Source organism: Megascapheus bottae, chromosome 6 (assembly GCF_031878675.1).
Source record: "Megascapheus bottae isolate mThoBot1 chromosome 6, mThoBot2.hap1, whole genome shotgun sequence".
In the NCBI taxonomy this organism is placed as follows: domain Eukaryota; kingdom Metazoa; phylum Chordata; class Mammalia; order Rodentia; family Geomyidae; genus Megascapheus; species Megascapheus bottae.
In genome coordinates this window covers 38,383,247-38,411,178 of record NC_143514.1, presented here as the reverse complement: position 1 = coordinate 38,411,178, position 27,932 = coordinate 38,383,247, and the positions used below count along the sequence as shown (strand labels likewise).

At 37.2% G+C, this 27,932-nt stretch overlaps 1 protein-coding gene across 1 annotated transcript; it reads right to left on the bottom strand.

Annotated features, from left to right (window-relative positions):
* Positions 1–6,974: 6,974 nt before the first annotated feature.
* Positions 6,975–8,554, bottom strand: LOC150061666 (uncharacterized). Its single transcript, XM_090333974.1, is given in 2 exon segments — positions 6,975–7,823; positions 8,012–8,554. Coding segments are annotated over 2 exon segments (1,392 nt in total).
* Positions 8,555–27,932: the final 19,378 nt, after the last annotated feature.

Sequence of the window (27,932 nt, the reverse complement as noted above, 5' to 3'; positions counted from 1 at the left end):
ACCATAGATGATGAACATTTTCTCATATGCTTTTCTGCCATTTTAATCTCTTCTTCTGATAAGTCTCTCTTTAATTCCCTTGCCCATTTAGTGAATGGGTTATTGGGTTTGGAGGGGGAATTAGTTTCATGAGTTCCATATAGATACTGAATATTAAGCATTTGTCAGATATATTGTTGGTGAATATCTTCCCAGTTGGTTGGCTGTCTCTCTACTTTTGAGACATGTTTTTATCTGTACAGAAATATTTTATTTTTAGATAGTCCCATTTATCGAGTCTCTCTCCAATCTATTGTGACCCTGGGATTCTGTTCAGGAATCTTTTGCCTGTGCCTATGAGTTCCAGTGTCTCTCCTACTTTATCATGTAGCAGGTTACGGTTTCTGGTCTGACGTTGATGTCTTTGATCCACTTTGTGTTAATGCTTGTGCATGGCAAAGGCTAGAGTCAATTTTTACTTTTCTGCATGTGGCTGCCAAGTTTTGCCAGCAACAATAATTGAATAGACTGTGTTTGTTCCACTGTATATCTTTGGCTACCTTGTCAAATACAAGTTGACTATAGTTATGTGGTTCTATTTCTGGGTCCTCTATTCTGTTCCACTGATCTTCTGGTCTGTTTTTGTGCCAATGCCAAGCAGTTTTTGTTATTATGGCTCTATAGTAGATTTTGAAGTCTGGTATTGTAATACCACCAGCATTGCTCTTTTGGCCTAGAATTGTTTTGGCTATTCTAGGTCTTTTCTTGTTCTATATGACTCTTTGGATTATATCTCCTATTTCCGTAAAGAATGTCTTTGGGATTTTGATGGAGATTGCATTGAATTTGTATATCAATTTTGGCAGTATAGCCATTTTCACTATGTTGGTTTTCCTTAGCCATGAGCATGGGATGTCTTTCCATTTCCTAGTGTCCTCTTTAATTTCTTTTGTTAGGCTTTTATAGTTTTCATTGAATAGTTCCTTTACATCTTTGGTTAAGCATATTCCTAAGTATTTTATTCTCTTGGGGGCTATTGCGAATGGGATCATTTTCTTGATTTGGCCTTCTGTTTGTGTATTGTTTGTGTACAAGAAGGCTACTGACTTCTGAAGGTTAATTTTGTATCCTGCCACTTTACTGAAGTAGTTCATTAATTCTAGAAGTTTGGGAGTGGAGTTTGTTGGGTCACTCAATTAGAGGATCATGTCATCTGCGAATAGGGATAGTTTAATTTTTCTTTCCCTACGTGGATTCCTTTGATGTCCTTTTCTTGCCTTATTGCTCTGGCTAAGGGTTCCTACACTCTATTGAAGAGAAGTGGAGAGAGTGGGCATCCCTGTCTAGTTCCTGATTTTAAGGTGAATGGTTCCAGTCTTTCGCCATTTAGTATAATACTGCTGTAGGTTTTTCATATATGGCTTTCACTATTTTGAGGAATGGACCTCTTATTCCTATTTTTTCTATTGCTTTCAACATGAATGGATGTTGGATTTTGTCAAATGCCTTCTCTGCCTCCAGAGAAATTATCATATGATTCTTATCCTTAACTCTATTGATGTGATGTATTACATTGATTGATTTGGGAATGTTAAACCAGCCTTGCATTTGTGGGATGAAGCCCACTTGATCATAGTGTATGATTTTTAAAATTTGTTTCTGGATTCTGTTGGCCAATATTTTATTGAGGAGTTTTGCATCTGTGTTCATTAGAGAGATAGGTCTGTAGTTTTCTTTTTTTATTGGGTCTTTCCCTGGTTTGGGGATGAGGGTAATATTAGCTTCATAAAATGAGTTTGGTATTGCTCCTTCTGTTTCTATTTCTTGGAAGAGTTTCAAGAGTATAGGTGTTATTTCATCTTTAAATGTCTTGTAGAATTCCACAGTGAATCCATCTGGACCTGGACTCTTTTTGGTTGGCATTTCCCTGATTGCTTCCACAATTTCATTGTAAGAGTTTGGTTTGTTCAGTTTGTTTACCTCATCGTTGTACAGTGTGGGTAGCCTATATTTATTTAAGAAATCATCCATTTCCACTAGATTTTCTTGTTGCTTTGAATATAAGTCCTGGTAGTAGCTATTCATTATGGACTGAATTTCTTGGGAATTAGTTGTAATTGTTCCCATGGGGTCTCTAATCTTGTTTATTTGAGTTTCCCCTTTCCTTTTTTTGATTAATCTTGCCAGGGTTCTGTCTATTTTGTTGGCTCTTTCAAAGAACCAACTTTTTGATTTATCAGTTTTTTTGTATAGTAGATCTTATTTCAATCTCTGATATTTCTGATTTTATTTTTGTTATTTCTGTCCTTCTAGTTGTTTTAGAATTAACTTTTTCTTGCTCCTCTAGATGTTTCAGTTTTTTTAGGTTATTTACATGCTCTTCTTCTGTCTTTTTAATATGGGCTCCCAGTGCGATAAATTTGTCTCTTAGAACTGCCTTTGCTGTGTCCCATAAGTTCCTTTGTGATGTTTCTTGATTGTCATTACATTCAAGGAAGTTTTAAATTTCATTTCTGATCTGATCTGTTACCCAGGAGTTATTCAGAAATGTGTTGTTCAGTTTCCAAGTGATTGAATGTTTTTTGACTTTGATTGCATTGTTTAGAATTAGTCTGAATCCACTGTGGTCTGATAGAATGCGTGGGATTATATCAGTCCTCTTGTATCTGCTTTAGTTTTCTGTGTGAACTATTATATGACCTATTTTGGAGTGTGTTCCATGTGCACTGAAAAAAATGTAAAAAGTTTCACCATTGGGTGGAAGACTCTGTGTATAGCTGTTAAGCCCAGTTGGGCTATGGTGTCATTTAAGTCGATGGTGTCTTTGCTTAGTTTTTGTTGCGTTGACCTGTCATTTGTTGAGAGTGGTGTATTGAGGTCTCCCACTATGATTGTGTTTGAGTCTATCTTGTTCTGTAATTCTGAGAGAGTTTGTTTGATGAATTTGGGTGCTCCCATGTTGGGGGAGTAATGTTTATAACTGTAATATTATGGGCATGGATTGTACCCTTACTAATATGTAATGGCCATCTCTATCTTTATGTATTGATTTTACTGAGAAGTTAATTTTGTCGGAGATTAACATTGCTATTCCTGCTTTTTTGCATGGTGCATTGGAGTGGAAAATTCGTTTCCATCCTTTCACTTGGAATTTGTTTCTGTCTTCGGCAGTGAGGTGGGTCTCTTGGAGGCAACATTTGGATGGGTGGTGTTTCTTAATCCAGTCTGCTGCTCTGTGTCTTTTGATTGGATTGTTCTGCCCGTTCACATTTAGGGAAATTATAGAGAAGTGGTCAGTGTCCATTGTCATTATTTATTTTTACTTCTAAGTTTCTTTCTCTCTCTTTTTTTCCACCTTTTGTGTTTAGTGAATTATAGATATTTGCTTCTTGATGGGGGTTCTTGATATTCTACAATATGTTCTCGATTAATATTTTCTGTAATGCTGGTTTAGTGTGCACATATTCATAAAGCTTCTCTTTGGAGTGGAATATTCTTATTTCTCCCTCAAATGTAGATGCTAGTTTTGCTGGATATATCAGTCTGGGTTGGCAGTTATTGGTCTTCAGGACATCAATGATGTTTTTCCAAGCTTTTCTTGCATTTAGAGTTTTCGTGGAAAGATCTGCTGTGATTCGAATTTTTTTTCCCATTGTAGTATAGCTCTTTCTTTGTTTAAGATCAATCCTTGGTATTTGGGTATTGTAGATGAGTTCCTTCTAGGATCTTGCCTGTTTGGAGTCCTGAAACCTTCAATAATGTGTGTATTTTCCCTTTTGAAGTTGGGTAAGTTCTCTGCTATGATTTTGGTGAATAGGGGTTGCATTCCTTTGTCCTGAAATTCGGCCCCCTCTTCAATCCCTATTATATGACGATTTGACTTCTTTGCTGCATCTGCCAGTTCCTGGAGTTCTGTCTGTTGGATTCTGACTGATTTTTCCAAGGTGGCGATTCTCTGTTCCAGCTCTTGTGTTTTACCTTCTGTTCCCTGATGTTCTATTCTCCATCTCAGTCAATCTGTTGCTTAATGCCTCCATTTTTTCCTGAAGTGTGGACACTGAGCTGATCATGTCTGCTGAGAGGGTATTGAACTTTTCTTCCACTTCTCTTTTGAATTCGAAGAGTTCCTTGGAAATTTCTTGCTTTTTTGGGGGGGGGATTTAGCCTTCATTTCCAAAATCATCTCCTTGATTTGAGTCACATTTCGTGTCTCTTCAGGTGTCATTTATTGGGATGATGACATCTCTCCCATCCCTTTGCTCTTGTTTCCCTTTGGGCTTTGTGTGGGACTTTGATTATTTATGTATGTGGTAATTCATCTTTGTGCTCTTCTAGGCATCGAGAACTCTTGTTGTAGTTTGGTCTGTGGTCAGTAGGTGGCGGTCTTTGCTTGGATTGGGACCGATGGTTCTCAGCCAAATTGATTCCGCTGCTGACTAGGTCAGTTTGCAGTTTTTGCAGGTGTTTGTCCGGTTCCCAGAGGCTGTGTGCCTCTGTCTGACTAGCTCTCAGCCCAACCAGTGGCCTCACAGTGGGCCATGGGATGGGTCTGTGCGCTTCAATCTCAGTGGGCTGGGCGGATGGTTGGTTTTCCTGCGCTGTTTCCAGGGATGGGCCTCTGGCGAAAGGTCTGGATTTTGGGAGTTTTCAGGGGCTCTCAGGTAGGCCAGCTGGTGTCCTCTCTATTCCCAGGGGTGGGGCCCAGCGGAGGACGTGGGATCCAAGGGCAGAGCCGCACCTTTCTGGTTCTCAGAAGGTGATCTTGGCTGCTGGTAGGCCCTTCAGTTCCCTGCTGTGTTTCCACTGCTTTGGCCAATAGTCTGTGACTTTGGGGGCCCCTTGGTGCTGTCTTGCTGGGGATTCCCAGCTGGAGTGTTCCTGGCTCAAGATTTCTGTGGGACAGATGCTGGTTCCCAGATTCCCGCACACCCCACCCGCTGTTGGAAGGCAGTGTCTCAGCGCCCCCTACTCTCCAGACCCAGTGGCCTGGGAGAGGAACCTTTTGGGCGGGTGAGCTGGGACACCTCTGCCCCCTTTGGTGGAGTGCTGTCTTAGCACCCGCCCGCCTCTCAGTGTCTGGTCAAAGGCCTGGGAGAGGAACCTGTCGGGCTGGTGGTAGCAGGGACACCTCCGCCCCCTTTGGTGGGTTGCTGGGTTTTAGTGCCTGCCCGCCTGTCAGTCTCCGGTCCTCCAGTCCGAGGCCTGGGGGAGGAGGCTGTTGGGAGAGTGGGGGCTGGGACACCGTTGCCTCCCTTGGTGGGGTGCTGGGTCTTAGCGTCCGCTCGCCTGTCTGTCTCCAATCAATGGCCTGGGGGAGGGGGCTGTTGAGGAAAAGGACAGGATTCTAAATTCCTTGCCTCTCTGCCCTTGCCAGTCTTTCTCCGGTGGGGTGGAGGGGTCTGAGTTAGGTTCTATAGCTTGGCACCAGCTCTGCTTTTGCAATGGGTTTGGGGACCCGCTGGACTACCCGCTGAGCTACTCACTCCTCTACTCACTTCGTTTGGCTGTGGGTGCTCCATGGTGTTGGACTATCGTTCACTCTCCTCGGATCTCCTCTGCCACTCCACGTCTGGGTTCCGCTGCTTCTGCAGCTCGCTGGCCCGGTCCTATGCTGGTTTCTGCAGAGGTCGGGGCTGCCCAGACGGTGCCGTCCACTGCAGCTTTTCGCAGCTTGGAGCCATTGGCAAGGGGTGGGGGAAGGGTTCTTGCGTTTGGAATTCTTTGAGAAAGTTGGATGTGAGCTTTATCTGGATTTCTTTTCTGGTTTTAGTCCTTCTCCATTGCTTTTTGAGTTTGTTGTTGTGGATTTCTTAAGGTAGTTGGCTCGTGGTTCTCTCTTTTTGTGGGAGAGAGCTAGGCAGCGTCCCTATTGTCTTGGCATCATCTTCCGATCCCCTGGTCCTGTTTTTTTTTGTTGTTGTTATCATCCACACTGGTGTTTTATTATAACTCAGAAAAGAAATGGGAAGAGTAAACATTCTCAAGCAACACATCACTAGTGATTAATTGAAAATAAAGGACAAAACTAGTCATTTTGGGCTTACTCAAGTGGTAGAGCATTAACCTTGAACAAAAATGCTTAAGAAGATTCTTAGGCCCAAGTTCAAGCTGCCAAGACTTGTATCAACACACAGAGAAAATATATACCCAACTGTGTGTCCTTCCATGTTCTCTGAATGTTTCAGGAACTAACAAGGGAATAAAAGTTGTTAGCACAAGCCAGGCATGGTGGCTCACACCTGTAATCCTAGCTACTCAGGAGGCTGAGATCTGAGGATTGACTTTCACAGCCAGCCTAGGCAGTAAAGACCACCAAAGACCAAGAGACTCTTGTCTTGAATTAATCACTAGAAAAGGGGAAGTGGGCTGTAGCTGAATGTGGTAGAGTAGCCTTAAACTGAAGAACTCAGGGACAGTGCCCAAGCCCAGAGTTCAACCTCCATGAACCACCAAAAAAAAGTGTTAAGAGAGATTTGACTTTGTCTCAAATTATATAATAAACATGGAATTGTATTTTCCATTCAAAAATTGAACTAGATGTATTATGTCACTATTATAATGCATGGACCAAACATAGAGTGGGAGACTTTAGGGGAGTTGTGGAGAAATCGATGCTTTCTGTGTTCTTGGCTGATTAAAGTCATTGAACATTTGTTCTATTTGCTACTTTCCTTCTTTGCAAGTCACTTCTCTGATAAACACTGAGGCAAAAAACTTTTCCACGATTCTTAGAGAAATCAGATTTCTCTCTCCTGTGTGTTTTATAAGTACAGAGTTATGAATTCTTAGTAAAGGTCATTCCACAGTTGTTCCATTCATACAATTTCTCTCCTGTGTGTTTTCTGATGCAAACTGAAGTATGACTTCTTGAAATAACTTGACGGGTTCTGGTTACACATGCCTGTAATCCTAGCCATTCCGTAGGCTTAGATCTGAGGATTGCAATTCAAAGCCATTCCCGGCACAAAAAGTCCATAAGACTCATATCCAATTAACTACCAGAAAATTGGAAGTTCAAGCCAACAGATAAACAGGAAAAAAATAGGTTTCTCTCCTGAATGTGCTCTCTCATGCAAAATGAAGTTTGACTTCTTTCTGAAAGACTTTCCACATCTCTACATTTGTGTGGTTTTTCTCCTGTGTGTTCTCTGATGGAGAGTCAGGTCTATTTTCCTGGTGAATGACTGTTTACACGTATTACATGTATCAGGTTTCCCTCCTGTGTGTCTTTTCTGATGAGCAGTAAGGTTTTCCTTCTGGGTGAAAGACTTTCCACACATGGTACATGTATAAGGTTTCTCCCCTGTATGTACTCTGTGATGGGTAGTGAGGTGTTCCTTCCGGGCGAAAGACTTTCCACACATGTTACATGTATAAGGTTTCTCCCCTGTATGTACTCTGTGATGGGTAGTAAGTTTTATCTTCTGGCAAAAAGACTTTCCACATGTATTACATGTATAAGGTTTCTCTCCTGTGAATATTCTCTGATGCCTAGAAAGGTTTTCCTTCACGGTGAAGGACTTTCTATACATGATACATGTATAAGATTTCTTTACTGTGTGTATTCTCTGATGGGTAGTAAGGCGATCCTTCCCGGTGAAATTCTTTCCACACATGTTACCTGTATAAGGTTTCTTTCCTGTGTGTATTCTCTGATGCATAGAAAGGTATGCCTTCCTGGTGAAAGACCTTCCACATTCTTTGCATCCATAAGGTTTCTCTCCTTTGTGCATTCTCTGATGATTATTAAGGTCTGTCTTCTGGGTGAAAGACTTTCCACATTTGTTGCATTCATATGGCTGCTCTTTTGTAGGAATCCTCCAATGGCTTCTAAGAGCTGATTTCTGGGTGTATGTTTTTCCACATCTGGTACATTCAGGTTTTTTCTTCCCTCTCTGAAATACTGCTTGGCTATGGTGAATAGATTGATCATAGTTTTCTTTGTGCTCATTATGGTTATTGGCAGACTATCCCACAAAAAACAATTTTGCTTTAAAAATATGCTCTGAGTTTAATATATTCCCTTCTTTACCACATTCAAAATACGCAGCTCATTAGGACACTCAATTTTTTGTATAATATGCTCTGAATATCTGAAGGATTCTTCAACTACAGGAGAGAAACCTGGTGTGTATGCAGCATGTATATTATCAGGTTCACTATAAAGCAGCATATTCTGATACTCACTGAATTCTTCAGTCTTCATGCCTAAGGAATCCAGATTTTTCCTACTCAGCTGTGCCTTACGTTTTAAACTCCCTCTTTCTTCCACTGTATAACTATTTGTGACTGCTACTTCACATAGACATTCATCTGAATTTTCCTGGCAGTTCTTAATTATGTCTACCATTTCTTGGACACCTGTAAAATTCTTTTCTGAGACTTCTCCTATCCATGCTTCTGCACCTTGCTTCAGGTTTACAATCAATTTAGGTTTGGGAAAACAATACCCCAGTGACACCAGGTTGCTGTAATTCTCCAGCATTACATCTCTATACAGGGTCCTCTGAGCAATGGTTAGGTCCTGCCACTCCTCACAGCTGAAGTCCACAGCCACATCACCAAATGACACCATCTCCCATCAGGCAGCTGGGAACAGCAGCTTCACTCAGGACTGCTCCTCTCCCAAAAGAACACACAGCCAGCCCAACCTAGGGCAGGAAGCCCAGGGACTTCAGTTCCACAGCCACTGCCTGCAGGAGCTGCTTCTCCTTCCCCTGTGTCAGAGACTACGAATCCCTCCAAGCCCCGCTCCCGGCTCCAGGCCCATCTGTGCTCAGGGTCCAGGGGTAGTGGTGGCAGTGGTGGTGGTCCCACCTCTGCTTACTAACTCTTTCTGTTTTTTTTTTAATTTGTTTTTATTAAAGTGTTGTGAAGAGGAGTTAACCATTTCATAAGCCAGCTAATGAGTATATTCTTTCTGGATAATGTCATCCTTTCCATTGCTTTTCCCAGTTAGCTATCTTTAGAAGAGACTTACCTTTTTCTATGTTGGAGACCATTGGTTTCAGCCTCCTGAGGAAGTAAGATTATAAGATGGCACCTGGCAGCTCGCTAATGAGTCAGTATTTGCTGACCAGAAAGTTTCTTTGCATTTGTTGATTTGTTTCTTCCGTGCTTGTGGATAGAGTGGATCGCTAGATTTCTTCCAGGTTTGTTTGCTGCTTTGCAGATGACCTTTACTGTGATTGGCTGCTTAAGGTTATAAAAAGTGTGGGGTTTCCGGGAACGGGGAAGAAGGGAGAAGAGACGGAGGAGAGAGAAGAGAGAAGGAGAAAGGAGAGAGGCAGAGAAGAGAGGAGAAAGAAATAAAAGACCTCTACTTGTAGCGATTTGAGTCTGTGATCATTCCCAGTAAGCCTCTGAAGTGACGTGTCGATGCAGCGGATAGCAACATTTCTATGTTAAGGGAAATAAATGCCTGAATAGGACACTATATAAGAATTAACGGCACAGCAAAAGAGACGCTGTCCCTTGGTTATCTCATATTGTTACAGTATCTCACTTTGTTACCTGATATATCGGATATATTTGTATTTGGTTATTTGAAATTGGATAGGGAAGGGGGGAAAACAAAATGAGGGGTGGGGGTGGGGGGGAGGGCAATGGGGACCAAGTCATGTGAAAGGGTATCAATGTATGTGAATTAATGCACCTTCTATCTGGCAAATATCATGTAACCCTTCTATTAATTACAATAAAAATATATGAAAAAATAATGGCACATTACAGTTTTTATTATAAAAGAATATGAGAGCTAAAATTTGGAAAACAATCCATCTTCCTTAGGAAAATCATTCCTGAAGGGCATTTGCCATTTAAAACTGAAAAGGTAAAATGTAGTTTTATGGGAACTTTTCTCCAATTGTTTTTGAGTAATGGATTGCTGCTTTGTCTCTTAGATCGCTCTTCTTGAATGCTTGTGAAATCATTCAGAATTGCTTAATTGTTTGTCCTTGTTTATGTCATTCTCTAAGCAGGAAGTAGTGGGCAGTTGAGAGGAAAAAGAAAAAAAAAGACCAGTTATGTATCCTATGTTCTATTAAATCACTGGGTCATTTGTTTTTGGCAACAGTAACACCATCTGGTCAGTTAGAAAAGCCTTAATAAATATTCCGTGTGACACCAGCTGCCTAGAGAAATCTGCTCAGAGCTTTGTATCAGATATAAATTTGATAGAGTAGTTCCATGGGCCTTCCTCCATCACTGCCTATAGGGAATTTGCACATCCTAAACTTGAGGAGTTATCTTTGCAGAATTATAGTCTTTTTGTGCTCAACATTTGTTCCTGTCTAGAATCACTTGCTAGCTTACTTTATTTTAAAGACTGTGAGCCGTTTTGATTAAGCATGCAAGTCTCTACTTCAGGAGATCTTTGCATCCCCTTGTTAGAAAAAACCCAATCCTGAGGATTGCTAGTAACCATTTATCAAAGAAATGAGATTCTGACCAGTTCAAACACAGCAGTTCTTGCTATAAGGATAAGATTGTGACTTGCATCACAATAAAAACAGCATGACTATACTTGAAACTGAAATTTTTCAGTGAACACTTGATGCTTTATAATCATAAACTTTCATTATATCTATTTATCTGTAAGTTTTACCAACAGAATTAAAAAATATTTTCCATTTTCTTACAGGCTGCATTTTTGACTAATATGAAGCTTCCTGAGAGATAAGTTTAAGCTTCTGCTTTAGCATTTTATCCAGAATTAATCAGCTCTTGCAGGAAATTTGTCTTCTTGAAGAGGAAATCTCACCTGTTTTGGTTATTTATTCTGAAAGCAAGTTTTGTCCTTTGTAGGAGAAGAGTCTAGTGCAATTCTAGGGTTTTATTTTTTTCCTGCCTCTTCCTTTCTGTGCAGTTGTCACCGAAGCTTGAAAATGCCAGCCACAGTTGACTCTTCCTTTATGCCTTCCCTAATTTCTCCAGAGGACTGGTTGCTTTTTCTTGACTCCAGAGCATCCTTAAGAGGCACCAATTTCTATTGCAGTGCTTGACATAGTATATTGTAATTATGTCTTTCTGTGTTTATTTTTCTCAATAAACACGAACCTGAATGTCAGGGAATAGACTATGTTTTTTCATATCTCTATGCACCTCACATAGTAATAACTGCTTCTTAAATTTTTACATGAAAAAAATTCAAACACCCAAAACAAGAATCTTTGGCACAAAAGAAACTGACACAGTCCCCTAACACAGAACTTCCATAACCTAGTGTGTTTTCCTTTATTTATATGGCTTACACTTTTTTCTGTATGCCTTATTCTTTTATTTTATTTACTTATTTATTTTTCTAATTGTGCTAGGGATTGAACTGAGGCATTCATGCTTACATGACAAGTATCACAATGGACCACACATTTAGCCCATTTTGCTTTGGTTATTTTCATGGTATGGCTTTACTTTATGCATAGTTTTCTCTGTACTGTACTGCATTTCTCCTATTCATGTTTGCTAATGTCCATGAAAATGACAGGTGTGTGTCATTGAGCCCAGTCATCGAATGAGATGGAGTCTCATGAACTTTTATGGCCAGGTTGACCTCGAACCATGATTGTCTGATCTCAGCCTCCCAAATAGCTATGATTACAGGCTTGAGCCACTGTGCCTGACCAACATTGCTGTTTCAGTCTTAGTGAAATATAATTAACAGATACCACAATTAACACTAATAGCAAAATGAGTAGTTAGTGTGATGCTTGCTAATGATGTCCAGGCATCTAATTGCCACCCTGCCTTTATTTCTATTGCCAATAGACTGTGTATTTATCATGACTTTGTATTATAAACTCAGTGGAGAGAAGGATACTGGGAATGGGGACAGGGAATTCTATATTCTTTCCCTAGAAAGGAAGGAATTGACCAAGGTTGACTGTCTCCTTTTGAAGTGTATGTTCTCACCAATATTGCAGGCCAAAATTACTGACCTGTTTATGACCTCTTCTGCATTATATTGTTACATGTAGCATTTAAGTAGTTCATTACATTCTGAAGAGAGAGAGGGAGAGAGAAGGAGAGAAAGAGAGAGAGAAAGAGAGAGAGAGAGAGAGAGAGAGAGAGAGAGAGAGAGAGAGAGAGAGAGAGAGAGACAGACAGACAGACAGACACACACACACACACACACACACACACACACACACACACACACTAGGAGCTTGAACTCAGGACCTGAGTGCTATCTTTGAGCATTTTGCTCAAGGCTAGCACTCTACCACTTGAATTATATTCCACTCCTGGCCTTTTGGTGGTTAACTGGAGATGAGCGTCTCATGGACTGTCCTGCCTGGATGACTGAATCTTAATCCTTAAATCTCAGTCTCTCAAATAGCTGGGATTGCAAATGAACCACCAGCGAATGACTTAATTAAATTCTATAGATAGACAACTTTTCAGTTCATAGCTTTAAAGTTCTGTGGTTCTATATAAAAGACATTTGGGCCTTATAACCTTTTTTTCTTTCTGTTAATTCCAATATTTTTATAAAAGAGTAGTATACACTGTACACAGATGAGAGATAGGAATCTCTTTGGTTAAATCATATTCTTTGTATTTCTCTGTAAATAGGATGCTATTTTGTCAATAATCCACATTTTAAAAAAATCTTGCTTAAGCTGTAATAGGAATTTTGGAACCGTTGTTTATTTTGTTTGGGTTTATAGTCAAGTTCTACAGCATTTATTATTTATACACTGGTCGTTTATATAGATTACTTAGTTTTATCGAAGAACAGCTCTTTATATTTGTAGATATATTCTCCTCAGTTAGACTTTGAACTTTTGAGGACAAAGCTACAGCTGAGGTTTGACATTACCACAGCATAATGCCTTCCCAGAACAAATACTGAGTGATGAATTCACTTCATCTTCTAACCACTATTTCCAGTTAACATACTATTTTAACCATTAAACTTTCTTTTCTTTAAAATAAAAATACTGTGCAGAAACTGACTTCTTCTTGTGTGATTATATATGCAATGGTTTAGAGTACAGTCTCCTAAGTCAAGATACTTGGACTGGAATCATTACTCCTGACATTGGTTAGCTGTACATTTTGCTGAACAAATTACTAACTTCTCAATTCCTCATTACAAAGTAAAGATAGTAGTATAGTAGTAGCATTTCCCTACTGACCTGTAAGAATGAGACGAATAAAGATAGGGGTGGGCTAGTAGCTCAGTGGTGGAGGACTTACCTAGTACATACGAGGCTTTGGGGTCAATCTGTGGTCCCACCTCTCCTTTCCTGCTGTTTTTTTCCTTGTTTTTGAGATAGGTTCTGTAATAATTTGGAGGATTAAGAGAGAAAAATAACCCTTACTGTTAAACAATAAAAATTAACTTGTCATTATAAATTTGTTTTTAGTATTCCTGATGAATGAAGAAAACCAAGTCCAATTTATGTCTTTAGGCATATCATTCTTATCTACTTTTTTCTTTTCAATGAGGTATGGCTAACAAAGGCATCCAGCTTACAGGGAAATTGGCAGGCTTAATAGGTCATATGTACAAAAGATGCGATAAAGAACCTCAAGATAAATGTGGTGAAATGATTAGTTATTTATTATTTTTAAGCTCATCCAATAAACATGTTCCACACAGAACATACCAGGATACATTGTTCAAAATATTGATCCTTTTGCTGAAGATTTTTGTTTATAAATTCTAGCATAGGCCTTGGAACGTGAATAAGCAAAATCTCTGTCAGAATAGATCTCAGCTTACTTCCAACATTGACATACATACTGCTTTTACATTCTTTCTTTCCGCACTAACACTGATTATAGATTTTTCCCCATTTTTTGTCTTTGATGTAATTTTGCAATGATGTTACAGAAATGAAAACAAACATGGAGAAGCATTCATCTTGCAGACAAAGACATATAAATATAACACCCTAGTTTTGTTTGGAGTTCCACTAATGGAATATCTTTTAGGTTTGCACATTGCCATTCAATTTGACCGAGAAGGAATGCTAGCACAGAAGCATTTAATGCAGTTGTAATTTTAGTTCAAGGTAGTTTCCTGTTCTTAACTAGAATACAGCTTCACAAGGACTAGTCTTGCTTGAACAGTCTAAACTCCAAACCAATAATTTTCTAAGTGCTTGAAGCTATCAATTGTAAGATGATTTCTTTATGAGTGGCAGGAGAGACTGCTTTATATTTTTAATAAGAACAATAAGACTAATTCTTCTCCTTGAAAAGGTCTAATTTAAGACTGTTCTTTCATTTGCCCTTTCAGCATCAAATCATTCTTATTCTTAATATGTGAGGAATTTGGCAGAATTCATAATTAGCTTACAAGTCATGAAATTCTGAATGTAGACATTATTTGTCTTGGAAAAATTATTGTCAGCTGATTTCCCAGTCCAGTGTTTCTGATTCATTTTTGTATTCTTTGCTTATATTAGTGTCTGTTATCTATTTAAACACTAATAAGTTTCTGATAAAGATAAATAGCAGTAGTAGTTTACATTGTGTTAAGTAGTATATGCATGGGATGGTTATGTATATTAGGCTAAGTATCACAAAATAATTTTCACTTGATGAGTTAGACACTATTGCTATCCTCATTTACCTGATGGACACAGAGGTATAGAAAGCCTGAGTAACTTGCTCAGCTTCTATGAGCAGCAAGTGACAGAGAACTTGTGTCCAGTAACCTACAAGTGGCAGGTGAATAAATAAATGTTACCAACTCGAATTTTGATTTCTTTGTGATAACAGTTCATACTTAACCTTCCTGGCTGTAATAAATCTGTAAATCGGAATGGATCTGCTCTAATTATTGCTTCTTATAAAAATGTTTGACATATCATCTCCTACCTACTGAAGTATGAATGACTGTAATGCAGGAAAAATGGCTTTAGTTTATTTCTTTAGAATGTTTAGTATGTAAAACCATAATTTCACTAAAATTATTGACTATATAACATAAAAAGAATGTATTAATAATAAAAAGCAAATAAACGGCAGATAACTGGCCTCTGTTCTATTTATTTGGGAAGTTACAGGGATAACTAACTTCTTGGTCTAACTATAATCAGAGTGCAGTCATGTAGAGGTGCTTCTTTATTTTAGAAGAAAGATTGGTCTAGGATAAAATGATCTTATGTTTCTGATGTGAGTAACAGTCCTGGTATTTTTTCTGGCAGACATATAGAGTCTTTGATAGCATTCAAATTCATATCTCTTCTTCTGCCTTGGTATAACTGGATTCAGAGCTCTTACTATTTAAAATTTCTAACTGCTGGATAATTTAATGCTGACATGATGTTCAGTGTTGCTTAATATAATAGCAGATGGAGGTCTGAGTTTAGTTTCTCACTCACTATTTCATAAGACCTTGGGTAATCACTTGACCTCTGTGGTTCTGTTCTTTCATCTAGTGTTTGCCTAGGAACAACAGTCATAGGTGGCCAGTGTGAGAGGTCATGAGAAAGTGTATGCAAATTCTAAAGAACTAAGCAGAGCTTGGTTTTCATTAGGGCATAAAACAGAGCAACTTTATTAGGGCTTCTGATCATTAATCTGTCATAATGACCAAATTATGGAATATTTAGATACTTGGAAAAACATTATTTCTGCATTTGCCTGCGAGGATATTTCCAGAAGACAATCATATTTGAATGGGAAGACTGAGTAGAGAAAATCCATTCTCATAAGAATGGGTGGACACAATCCCAGTTTGAGACCTCAATTAGAGCACAGAAGGAGGAAGGAGAAATTTGCTCTTCTGAAACATGCTTCACAGAATGTATAGGAAAGGCTCAGGAAATTTTTTTCTAAATGGAGCAAATAATAAGATGGATAAAGAAAGACTTAAGATTACGTTTTATATTCAACTTTCATTTTATATTAGGATAGCTGCAATGAGAAAAGCAAAAAGATGCTCTCCTTTTCTTAAAGAATGGGTGAGAAAAAATGGATTGAAGAGTAATCTTCCATTTGCTACTGGTTACCCTCAAGCCCTGAGGGTAACTTGTACCAGAAGTCAGCAAGACAACACCAGAGAATGGGGGAAATGAGTTTATAGACTCACCAAACAGTTTTTGTAGCATTCTCTCTGCCAAAATGGATATTGTAGAATTAAATTTCTTTGAAGACTAAAAACTTTACAGAAATTATATTAAGAAGAGAAACTTTCTGAAACCATCTCCTCTAATGGTTATATAAAAACAAATGTCAGATTTTTTCCCCACAAGTTCACCAAATCACAAACACAAGATTATTGGGTTTGCTCAGTTACTTCCTGGCCCTAAAACCTTTACATTGTAAAGAATTCATCTAGTTTAGAATTCAATCTTCTTACCATCATGTTTACTACAAGACTATCTTGCAAAATTTAACAGATGAAAAAGAAATGATGTATATTATGTTAACATTGAATCTAGAGGCTATATATAAATAGAAGACTTCACAATAACCCTATTCTTTTTAATTAGCTATCCAATTAACTGAAGGGGTTTGGAAGGTAAATCTAAGAGTGCAGATAGTGATCTCATAGCTAGAGGTCTGGTTCATCAACATACAGATTATGTTGCATGCATGGGTCCTTATCCATTTCAACAATACTTCTGCTCACCAGTCATAATAGATATCCTATCATAATCTTCACTTTAATTTTTTCATTTTAATTCATGCAAATTCTTGGCTCTGGCTCAAAGTGGAACTTGTTTGCTCTTGATTGACTGGAGGAAATTTATCTTCAGATACTAAATGTAATATGGCAAATAACCAATTAAAGTCCTTGATTGTTTTGATTCTACTTTCCTTCCAGATTCATTTCATTCTTAGCATATACATTCAGTTGAAAGTTTTGGCCAATATAAGCTGAGTGATGAGTATTATCTCTCTGCTGATCCCTAACACTTCTGAAGTCTCCCCACTATTATTACCATTTCTGTGGTAGAGTGGTTGGCTCTAGATCAGTGCTGCCAATTGGAAAATATACACACATCTAATTCCCATAGACACATCACTACAACAAATGATAAAATTCATTTCAATAACATATTTATGTAACACAATTGTTATTTCAAATGAACACAGTATAAAATATAAACAATACACTTCATATTGTCTCTTTCTAATACAATGCCTACAAAAATCTAGTATTTATTTTATGAGAAATCTATTAAACAACTCTGAATCTCAACCTGTAGTTTGGAGTTAAGTTTAAGTGAGTCTAGTCTAGATGAGTCTAATATCAGACAGCCCACAGATGTGTGAATGGATAAATGCTTGTGGTTTAAAATTTTCTTTTGTGGTGGGTTGTTATGTAACAGCATATTGGAATAGCTAGTGATGGCATTTCAGAAGAATGAAATGGAGAGAATGGTAAAGCTGTTATATTGGAAATTGGGTCAACAATTGACTAGTTGTATAAAAGAAGTATAAAATAAACTTTACAGAGACTGTGATTTGGGGAACTTGGTATTAGTTAATGCAATATAAAAGATTCAATTATTGACAAATATTCACTATGTTTCCTTTGTTTTCCCTTAACCTTCACAATAGGGATTCATTTCCCTATGTCATTGACTTTAGGTGATTTGTTCTGGTTCACTGAAAGTTCAGGGTGCTGGTACTATGTGTAAGCCTTAAAAGTATTGTCCAATTCTGATGCACACTTTTGAAGTTTTTATCTCATCAAATAAAAAATGTGAACTAGATGGATCACTTCTATCAGAAAGAAAAATCTGAGCACCAGCTTTGAGTTCGGATCAATAGTTGAGAGTTAAGTTCAACTGAGTCTAGTCCACATGAGTTCGATACCATCCAACCTACAGACAGGTAAGCATGTAAGTGCTTACTGTTTGCAACTGTACTTTGGAATCGACTGTCAGGCAACATTGTATGGATGATAGTTGACTGACAATATTATCTACTGAGAGTTTCATTTGCTATGGATTGATGTTTACCTTCCTATAACTATACAACTCTACATTCCAGGACTGCATTTTCTCCTTCAGATATTTGTTCCTTTCACAGTGCTCCACCCCTACCTTTTCTGTATCAATTGTTCAAGTATATATATATATATATATATATGTGTGTCATAATTGTTTACATGTCTAATTTTAAAGGTTAGCTAATGTCTTTCTGTAGTATGTGATCTGCATATTCAAACATATATTCAGTCATTCACCACAGTTTTCAGAACTCTAATATGTTCCAGGTACTGTGATAGTCTGTGGGATGTAATAGTAAATATAAATGATTGTCATGGTACTTGCAATGCTGTTTTTTTGTAGGAGTCAGACAATAGGCAAAAATACAATACGAAGTCATATAGTATTGCTATAAAGAAAAATGAAATGGAAAATAGATCAGAGATGTCTGTTTTTGTTTTAGAAGTAATTCCATAAATCCTTATTCTACCCCTGGAGAAATGTAACGTCTTCCTAAAATAAAAACCTGTATTGCAAAGAGTTTGTATTTTTTCATATATTTGTACTGTAATTAATAGAAGAGTTACATTATATTCACCAGATAGAAAGTGCATTACTTCACAAACATTGATACCCTTTCTCATGTCTTGGTCCCCATTTCCCTCCCCCCACCTCTACTCATCTTGTTTTCCCCTGCGAAGGGTTTGTATTTTTATACTTACTTTTGTCTTCCAGCTACTTTCACTGATTAAGCTGAATTTGAGTGTTATTATGTCAGTCTCAGTGTCATTTTTAGTTCTACCTTGCTACAAGTGATTTAATTAAATTATTATCACACAAATTATTCTCACAAAGGTATTGTGTTTGAAATATCACCTTGCTAAATGTGTTGAGTATTTTTATTATGGTAATACAATTTAAAATTCAGTATTAGCTATTTCTAATATTAATCCTAGCTTCTTGTCGCATGCTCTATTGTTTATATTTTCCTATCTATTATCTTTTTCTAATTTTGGAATTTTCATCTTCCTCACACCCTTTCTCTTTCCTATGGCTGTTCCAGTCCAGGCCCTCAGAGTCTGACTTTCCTAGAAAACAGCTTGCAAACTTATATTCTATATATAGAAATACCCCCCTTTCTCTTTCTCTCTCTCTTTCTCCATATATATATATATATATATGCACCTTTATATATATATATATATCTTGTGCTCAACATAACACAGTATAACGTGGAGGCTGAGATTTAATCTCTACATTATTTTCATAGTCTCAAAGTAAGAACAAATTCTATAGCCATTCTATTTAACACAATCAATTTATTTGGTCCCCAAATCAGCCTAATAGAAAGTAAGTTAATATGAATATTTCCATATAAGCTCTGTCCTTCCATGGCATACATTCAGGCAAATAAGAATTTGCCCACAGACATATTACTAAGGGCTTAATTTCAATGGCCTCAGGCTGATCATAATACTTGTCTGTGCTTACTCACTGTCCATTAATTGCATCCATAATTATATATCATTTGGACTGATTGTGAGGCAATGACCACTCCCCCCTCTCTTTGTCTTTGGTTCGTTGTGGGACTTGAACCCTGGGCTGGGCATTGTTCCTGAACTCTTTGGCTTAAGACTACTGCCCTACCCCTTGAGCCACAGTGACACTTCTGCCTTTTTTCTATTTGTGGTACCAAGGAATCGAACCCCGGTCTTCATGCATGCTAGGCAAGCACTTTAACCACTAGGCCAAACTCCCAGCCCCTACTCTTGCTCTCAATACAACAGATAACCTACTGATTCTTTCAGTAAAAATTGAGACTATCATTCAAAAATATCTTCAATTATTCTTTCCTACTATCATTGGTTTAGACCTGTCACAGGAACTTATATGAAGTGATAAGGAAGAGTAAGACATAGTTTTTGCATTTCTCATCCATAAGCACTTGCTCTTTTTCTTTTTTTTTTTTGCCATCCTTGGGCTTGGGCTCAGGGCCTGAGCACTGTCCTTGGACGTTTTCAAGGCTAGAGCTCTACCACATGAGCCTCGGCACCACTTCCAGCTTTTTTCTATGTATGTGGTACCGAGGAATCGAACCCGGGTATTCGTGCATGCTAGCCAAGCACTCTACCACTAGGCCAAACTCCCCGCCAGCACTCAGCTCTTTTAATGGATTTCTTTTTCTTTTTCCTTTGGTCAACAATATAAGCATGCTGCACATTCTCATGGTTGGTGCTACTTGCCCATGTGAGGTCCTTCTACATTTTCTTTTTTTGTGATGGATGATATAACATTTTTATTGTAATTAATAGAAGGGTTACATTATATTCGCCAGATACAAGATGTATGACTTCACAAACAATGAAACCCCTCTAATGGTTTTGTCCCCATTTCCCTTCCACCACCCCTCCCCTCATCTTGTTTTTGCCCCTTCCCTATCCTATTTTAAATAAACAAACAATATATCAGATAACAAGGTAAGATACTGTAGCAATATGAGAACAACCAAGGGACAACAAAAGAGATGAGAAATAACATAGTACATTAAGAACAACAATCACATATTATATGGCTCTTGTTTCCATATCTTGGAGGTCCTTTCATTTAGCATCATACTATATGGCCTATGTATCTAGGTTTTGTTCTATTGTAAATTTCTGCTTGGAGCATCCAAGGTTTATACTAATTATGACAAATGAGGGAAACCATTGAGCCTATGTTCCTTTGAGTCTGGATTACTTCACTTAATATGATTTTTTCCAAGTCTTTCCATTTCCTTACAAATGGTCCTACCACATTTTCATTTCCTTGTTAAGCAAAAGTATTTTTCATTATTTTGTTCCTGTTATGAGAGGTTCACCTTTCACTGATCCCTTCTGACAAAGGGATATGCTATGTGCAGCTAACATGATGCCTTACTTTCTCCTCCCATAGATTATACCTCTAATCAATACTTCCCTCTTAACATTCCTAGTCGAGCATAGTCTGAGTGCATAAACCATTTTCTAATTGAAAGTTATATCCTTATGAGGGCTACAACAATTCTTCTAGACCTGACAGCTTAATATTGTCTGCCAAGATACTTTTTTTTACTCAATAGCAGAAGGCAGAAGAGTTTTTCAACTGCTTCGAAATACTTATCTTTCAACTAGGGACTTGTTTATGTAAAGAGACAACGAGCTATATACTTCATGATGCTTTTCAAATATACAAGAATCCCCAAGAGCTACCTCTGTGCCAATTTTAAACAATGATCTTTGTTTATTTACATGGATATAGAGTAATTTGTCAAAGATGGTTTCAAAGGAGTTGGCTATTGGGTTTTAAAAGAATAGAGATGTTACCCATTTAGTCTCAACAGTAGTTCTCTAAGCACATCAGAGTTGTCTTATGGAAAGAGTAATATGGTTCCCTGGGTTATTATGAGCATAATTATAATTTTGGAGAACATTATGTTATGTTTGCTGTACTTACATTGTCATTGTTAAAATGATGTAGAAAGATATTACCCAAATTCTCAGTGCTCTCTCCACATGTCAGTAACATATGCCTGTCTTTTTTAAGTCCCTAGACAGTACTAAATTATCTGTGAGACCACCAGAATTAAACAGAATTTTCAGATATAGCAATTAACCCATATTTGTCATGTTTCTTTTTGAGACAGTCATCCTGAAACTGAAAGCCTTCTAATTCTATTTGCTATCTATTTTTACAAAAATATATTCTGAGTAGCATCTGCCTAAAATATTATCTACTGAATGTTTCCTATAGGGACAACAATTTTGGAAGAAGCAAAGAAGCATATACAATCCCCTTGCATTTCAAAGTAGCAATATTTAAACTGAAGAGCCTCATCTGTTAGAAGGAGTCCTTCAATGTTAGTAGCCAGCTGCTGCCAAAAGTAAGGTTTTTACACCAAATTCCTTCCCACATAAAATTATTTCCTGTAGCAAAAGTAGACTCGGTGGTTTATTGGTTTATTCCTTTCTAGGAAAACATATTTTTAAGGTGAAGGATTGTTTTGAAGTGAGGAAGAAAATTATAAAGGACATTTGACAACTCTTTAGAGCACCCTGAATGCATACTTTATTTAGAAGGCACAGCTCAAGCTCCTCAGTTCCAGGAGCTGCTGAACAGAGAAAAACCATATTTTACTCTGGCAACTCTGCATACACTGTGAGTGTGCACATGGACACACACGTCACTTTTATTATTCTTGATCTTTGACACAAGTCTTAAACTATGTAATAATTTTGATTTTCTGGGCCTTGACTTGAACCAAAACAGAAGCTCAATATGATATGTTCTTTGCTGAGAAATATAGCTTATTCCCTAAAGTACAATTTCCCTCATGTGGCTGACAATATATTATACTTGGCTGTGTTTTCCTTCATGTAGACAATTATCTTTCATAAACATTAGGCATAGAAGCTGGGTGTGGTGGTTCAGCTACTCAGGAGGCTGAGATCTCAGGACCATGGTTCAAAGCCAGCCTGGGCACTAAAGTCCATAAGACTTCTTATCTCCAACTAACCACTCAAAAACCAGAAATGGTGCTGTGGCTCAAGGGGTATGGTGGTAGCATTGAGCTGAAGAGCTCAGGGATAGCACCTAGGCTCACAGTTCAAGTCCCATGACTGACCAAAAAAAAAAAAAAGTTAGGCATGGGAATAGAGAAGTTGGAATGTGTAGCGTAGCATAAAATTTAACGATTCCAATTAACCAGGGATAAACAAAGTCCAAATAGAAAAGGGTAATATTTTTAAAGGTGACTTACCATCCTTGATACTAATTTAAACTAGCTGAATAACTTGCCAAATTAAGACCCATAATTGGCAGACAGTACCTAATAGAATACACAATTCAAAGCCAGTATAATCTGGATTGGAATGTAAATTCATGTAGTTATTAGTAAAATACCTTGATCAAAAGAAAGCAAATTTACTGAACATCAGTGTCTTTATTCAGAGAAATAGCAACAATATTCCATCTTTTCTTGAGTTTTTTTAAGAAACATTATAATACTTGTAAAGTTTCAAGTGCCTATCCCATCGTAGACATTTATAAATATCACTTATATTTTTCTCCTCAAAGAAAATAGAATTATGTGTAGTGTTGGTTTGTTTGAGTAAAGTTAAAGGTATGTAACTCTGAGGAGGTCAAAATCCTAAAATTCAGTAAGCTAGGCTGCGTGAATGGCCATATAAATGGCATGTATCTAAATTTTAACACTCTGGTTTCTCTTCAGAATGTATAAATCTTTTGCCTTTTACTAAACTTTATTTTCTACCAATTCCTTAAAAAAAGAGAAAAGGACGGTAGTAAATATAAAATTATAGCTAACACACATCTAAAATATTTGGCTTCATGTTGGATTGTTGACCTGGAGTTGACTAGAGTAATTGTTCTCATATCCCTTAAGATGTAGGAGATTTGTACAGCTAAGCCTAATTCATTGGTCAGGAGTTATAATCACCTATAATCTGACAGTTGAACTGGGGGACTCAGTTGCTCTGCTTGCAGATGTCTGTTTCTTCCAAGTGTGATCAGTAGTTTAGTACCCCGTGGAAAGTCTGCTGTGGGGATAAAGTGCAGTCCTGTGCTTGGAACTCTCAGTCCTCCAGCATAGAAAGCACCCCCCTGCCCCATGCCATGAGATAGCTTTTAAATAATGAGCAATGTCCCCGCTGTAGGCTTGTGTTGTTTTTTGCAGTGATGCTCTGCTATTGAAACATACTCTATATACTTTTGGAGGCCAAGATTACAACCACCCAGGCCTCTTCTGCCTGAATATCTGTTGCTTCTTTAATTTCACCACTTGCTAGCATACAAACCCTCCCTTTCTATCATCTCCTTTTAGGCCTGTCCTGCAATTTCTTGTTTTCCAAAACCCCCAGGGTCATTTTCTTATCCCCCTACCTGGCTGTAGGTACTTCCAAGCAGGTACTGTAAACTAATCCCCGCTCTAATCCAGTCTTTCTACCAAGGGAGGCTAGCTGCAATCTTCTGAAATGATTCTGGCAATGCAGCTGATCTCAGCTTGGAAGGGTGGGGTTGATGATCTCCAAGGCTTTCATTGTTTTGTGAGTGCAGGCCTTTCTCAAGGGGATGCCTGTTTCAGCTCTTGAAGATACTAGGAGGTAAAGCTTATCTTGCTTGAAGCTGACCTGTCATATTGTAGAGGTTACTTCCTCATTGTATCCCCACACTGGGGCTTAAGCATAATAGAAGGTATGGATTGGTCCTAAAGCTAGGTTTTCCAATCTGTTTCAGAAGCTATAGGGCTTATTGGTAGGTACATTGGCTTCTCTTCTCCACGGATGCCAGGCTGAAAATTTAAACTGTTTCTTAATTTTCTAAGTTTCTCTTTTTCACCACACTTTTCAGTTGTCTTGGTTCTCTCTTGTGGTCTTCAGCGCTCTCCTTCACTTTTGTTCTTCCAAAGACACCATTACTGAAACTCTGCACATTCACAGAGTCTGATAAAGCTTCTCCTTTGTCAGCTCGCAAGGGAAGATGGAAAGATCAAACGGTTTTTGAGATTATTATAGAAAAATACTGGAACATATTGGTATAGGCCTCCTGAATAGAACTTCAATAGCTCAGCAAATGAGAGCAAGGATTGGCAGATGCAATTACATCAAACTAAAAAGCTTCTGCACAGCAAAGAAAACAGTCAATAAGCTGAAGTGACTATCTACAGAGTGGGAAAATGCCTTTGCCAGCCACGTATCTGACAAGAAATTGACAACCAGAACTTATAGGGAGCCCAAAACATTAAATGTTCAAAGAATCAACAACCATTTAATAAATCGGAAAATTAATTTTCAAAAGTAATACAAATGGCCAATAAGTACATGGAAAATGCTTATTATCCCTTGATATAAGTCAAAATGACATTGAGATTTTACTTCATTCCAATTATATAAACAATCACTAAGAATAAAAATAACATGTTGGCAAGAGTGTGGTGAAAAAGAACCCTTATACCGTGTTTGTAGGAATTTAAATTAGTGAAATCCACTGTCAAAATCAATATGGATATTCCTCAGAAAACTAAAAATACAATTACCATGTATTTCTACATCATCACTTAGGCATATATATATATGTATATATATATATGAAAGAAAGATTACAGATCTAGATAAAACATTAAAATTTGCACATCCATTATTTTTGCAACACTATTAATAATAGTACAGATGCCCTATAACTGTTACTTACTGTTGATTGGATTAAGAAAATGTGACACAAATACATATAAATATTATTCAGCCTTAAAGAAAAAAGAATTAGGAGCTTGTCCTAGTGGTAGAGTGCTTCCCTAGCGTGCAAGACCTGGGTTTGATTCCTCAGTACCACATACATAGAAAAAGCTGGAAGTGGCGCTATGGCTCAAGTGATAGGAGCTCCAGCCTTGAGAAAGCCCAAGTACAGTGCTCAGTCCCTGAGTTCAAGCCCCAGACCTGGAAAAAAAAAAAGAAAAAAGGAAAAAGTACTGTGTCATTTGCAAGTAAATGGATAAAACTGGAGATTATAATGTTAAAGAAAAGTAAAAAAGGTACAGATGGAAAAGGTATCAATTTTCTCTCATATGAATACCTAAATGAATATGAATATATGATGATAAAGATATGTATATATGATTATCTGTCACTCATTTGCCACCTATATTAGCTTGATTTTAAGTGTGAAAGCCTTTGGGACAATTTTAAGGAGGAGAAAGAGGAGGAGGATGAACAATATAAAAAGTGCATCTGTGGGGCTGGGAGTTAGGCCTAGTGGTAGAGTGCTTGCCTAGCATGCATGAAGACCCGGGTTCGATTCCTCCATACCACATACATAGAAAAAAGCTGGAAGTGGTACTGAGGCTCAAGTGGTAGAGCTCTAGCCTTGAGAAAGTCCAAGGACAGTGCTCAGGCCCTGAGCTCGAGCCCAGGACTGGCAAAAAAAAAAAAAGTGCATCTGTGACTGAAGATGGTGTGATGAATAATAAAGGGTAATAAGGATGAAGTAAGTGAAACAGTATACATACTTTGAAATATCATGAAAAACATGCTTTGGACAGTTAATACAAAAATAAATAAAAGAAGTATAGCACAGGTCCTGCTTAGGAATGGTTACTAGTGGTAGGGTAGATTGTCAATAAAAAGGGTAAATGAAAGATAATTGGGTTAACTCACTTATAATGAATGAAAATAGAATAATGAAACCCATTTAAGTCATTTTAAGGTGGGATAAGAGGGAAGGAAGAGGGGTGAGTCTAAGTAAGATCACATAAGCATATATGGAAACACCACAATGAAAAAAAACTTTCTGTACAGGTGCTATATGCTAATAAAATTTTTGAACTGCTTTTTCAGGAATTTTAAAAACCTGTTGTTAAACCATGTTGTCTTTAAATCATATAACACATACCCTTGAAAATGTAAAGGAAATGCTTACTGATTTTTTAAAAAGTCCTATGATAATTATAGTACATATATGAAATGTATGAGATACGTAAAAAGGATGAGTGGATAAAATTATTGTAGTCTCAGATGCTTATGAAATAAAAATAAATGTCTCAAATACCCAACTCAAAATTTATATGAAATGGTAATAACATATTGGAAACTTAAGAACAAAAACAATGATAAAAGTAGAAATTAATAATGTAGAGATCTGAGTCAGTACTTAATTAGCAAAACAAATCTTGGTTCTTGAGGGAAAATTACCAAAAAAGATGAAATACTAATTAACTGAATAAACGGTAGAAATAAAACTATACAACATAAGAAATAGTAAGGGAGAATCATTTATAGGAGTAGAAAGTTTGAAACCATCCAACTACGTTGCTAACCACTATGCAAACATATTTGAAGACAATGTTTTCTCTAAAAAGTACAGTTCAGTTATTAATTGAACTCTTTAGAGATAAAAGTTTAAACAAACCAGTTTTCATATGAGAATTACCAATCATTGTCAAGAAACTATGCTAATTATATCTAGCAAATATTTAAATTTCAGATAGTTCTAATGCTACACAAATTGTTCAGAGAACAGCAAATCAAGAGAAGCAACCAAATTCTATGAATTACATCCCATTAATGTCTAAATCACAGACATTTCAAATATAAAATTATTAGTCAATGTAATGTATAAACATCAGTAAAAATGCTTAATGAATAATAACAACAACAATAATAAAAAGAATCTATAAAAATATAACATAACACTATAAAAATATAACATACCATGATGCATTTGGGCTTCTTCCAGTAGTGGTTGGCTCACTATTTGAAAAAAGTCTATCAAAACAATATGCCACATTCCTAGAGCTGAAGTAGAAACTGCAATTTATAAATGTCTTATTTACAGCAATGTGTTAGGCATATATCCTCTTCAAACAATAAAATAATTCAATAAGACAGTACACATAAGATCAACATACAGAAATCAGTAACCTCACACTGTAAACAATAATCAGGTAAGACATAGTAGCAGAGACCACCTACTTCTCATAATAATAAAAAAGATAAAGTATTAGGAGTAAATCTAAAAAGAATTCATCAAAGTTATGTCAGATTTACTTTATAATATCACAATGACAGAAAAGTTAAACAAATAGCTCTTGCATTTGATGAAATCATTATAGTGCAGAAGCTGTCCTCCATACGTAAATTCATAGATTTATAGCAATTCAGTACAAATGTTTTATTTTAGTTAGGCAAATTGATAATAAAACTAATATTGAAAATAACCCTACAAAAGTTGATCTTGCCTATTATAAAATTAATTGAAAATATGATCGTGTTCTTCAACATTGAAAACTGATAAAAGTTTATGACTGATGTCTTAAGGGATTCTCCCTTCTCAGACTTCTCTGCAGACTTGTAATACCTCCTGAGCATCAGACTAGGATAATTACGAATTTATTTCATTTCTTTTTACCTCTGAAGTACCCTTATTTATTGCTGCTGTTTTTCTTGCATTTACTTAACCAGAGAAGGGGAGAATATACAGTTCTTGTTACTACACCTTCCAAAAAAGAAATCATTTTGATTTGAA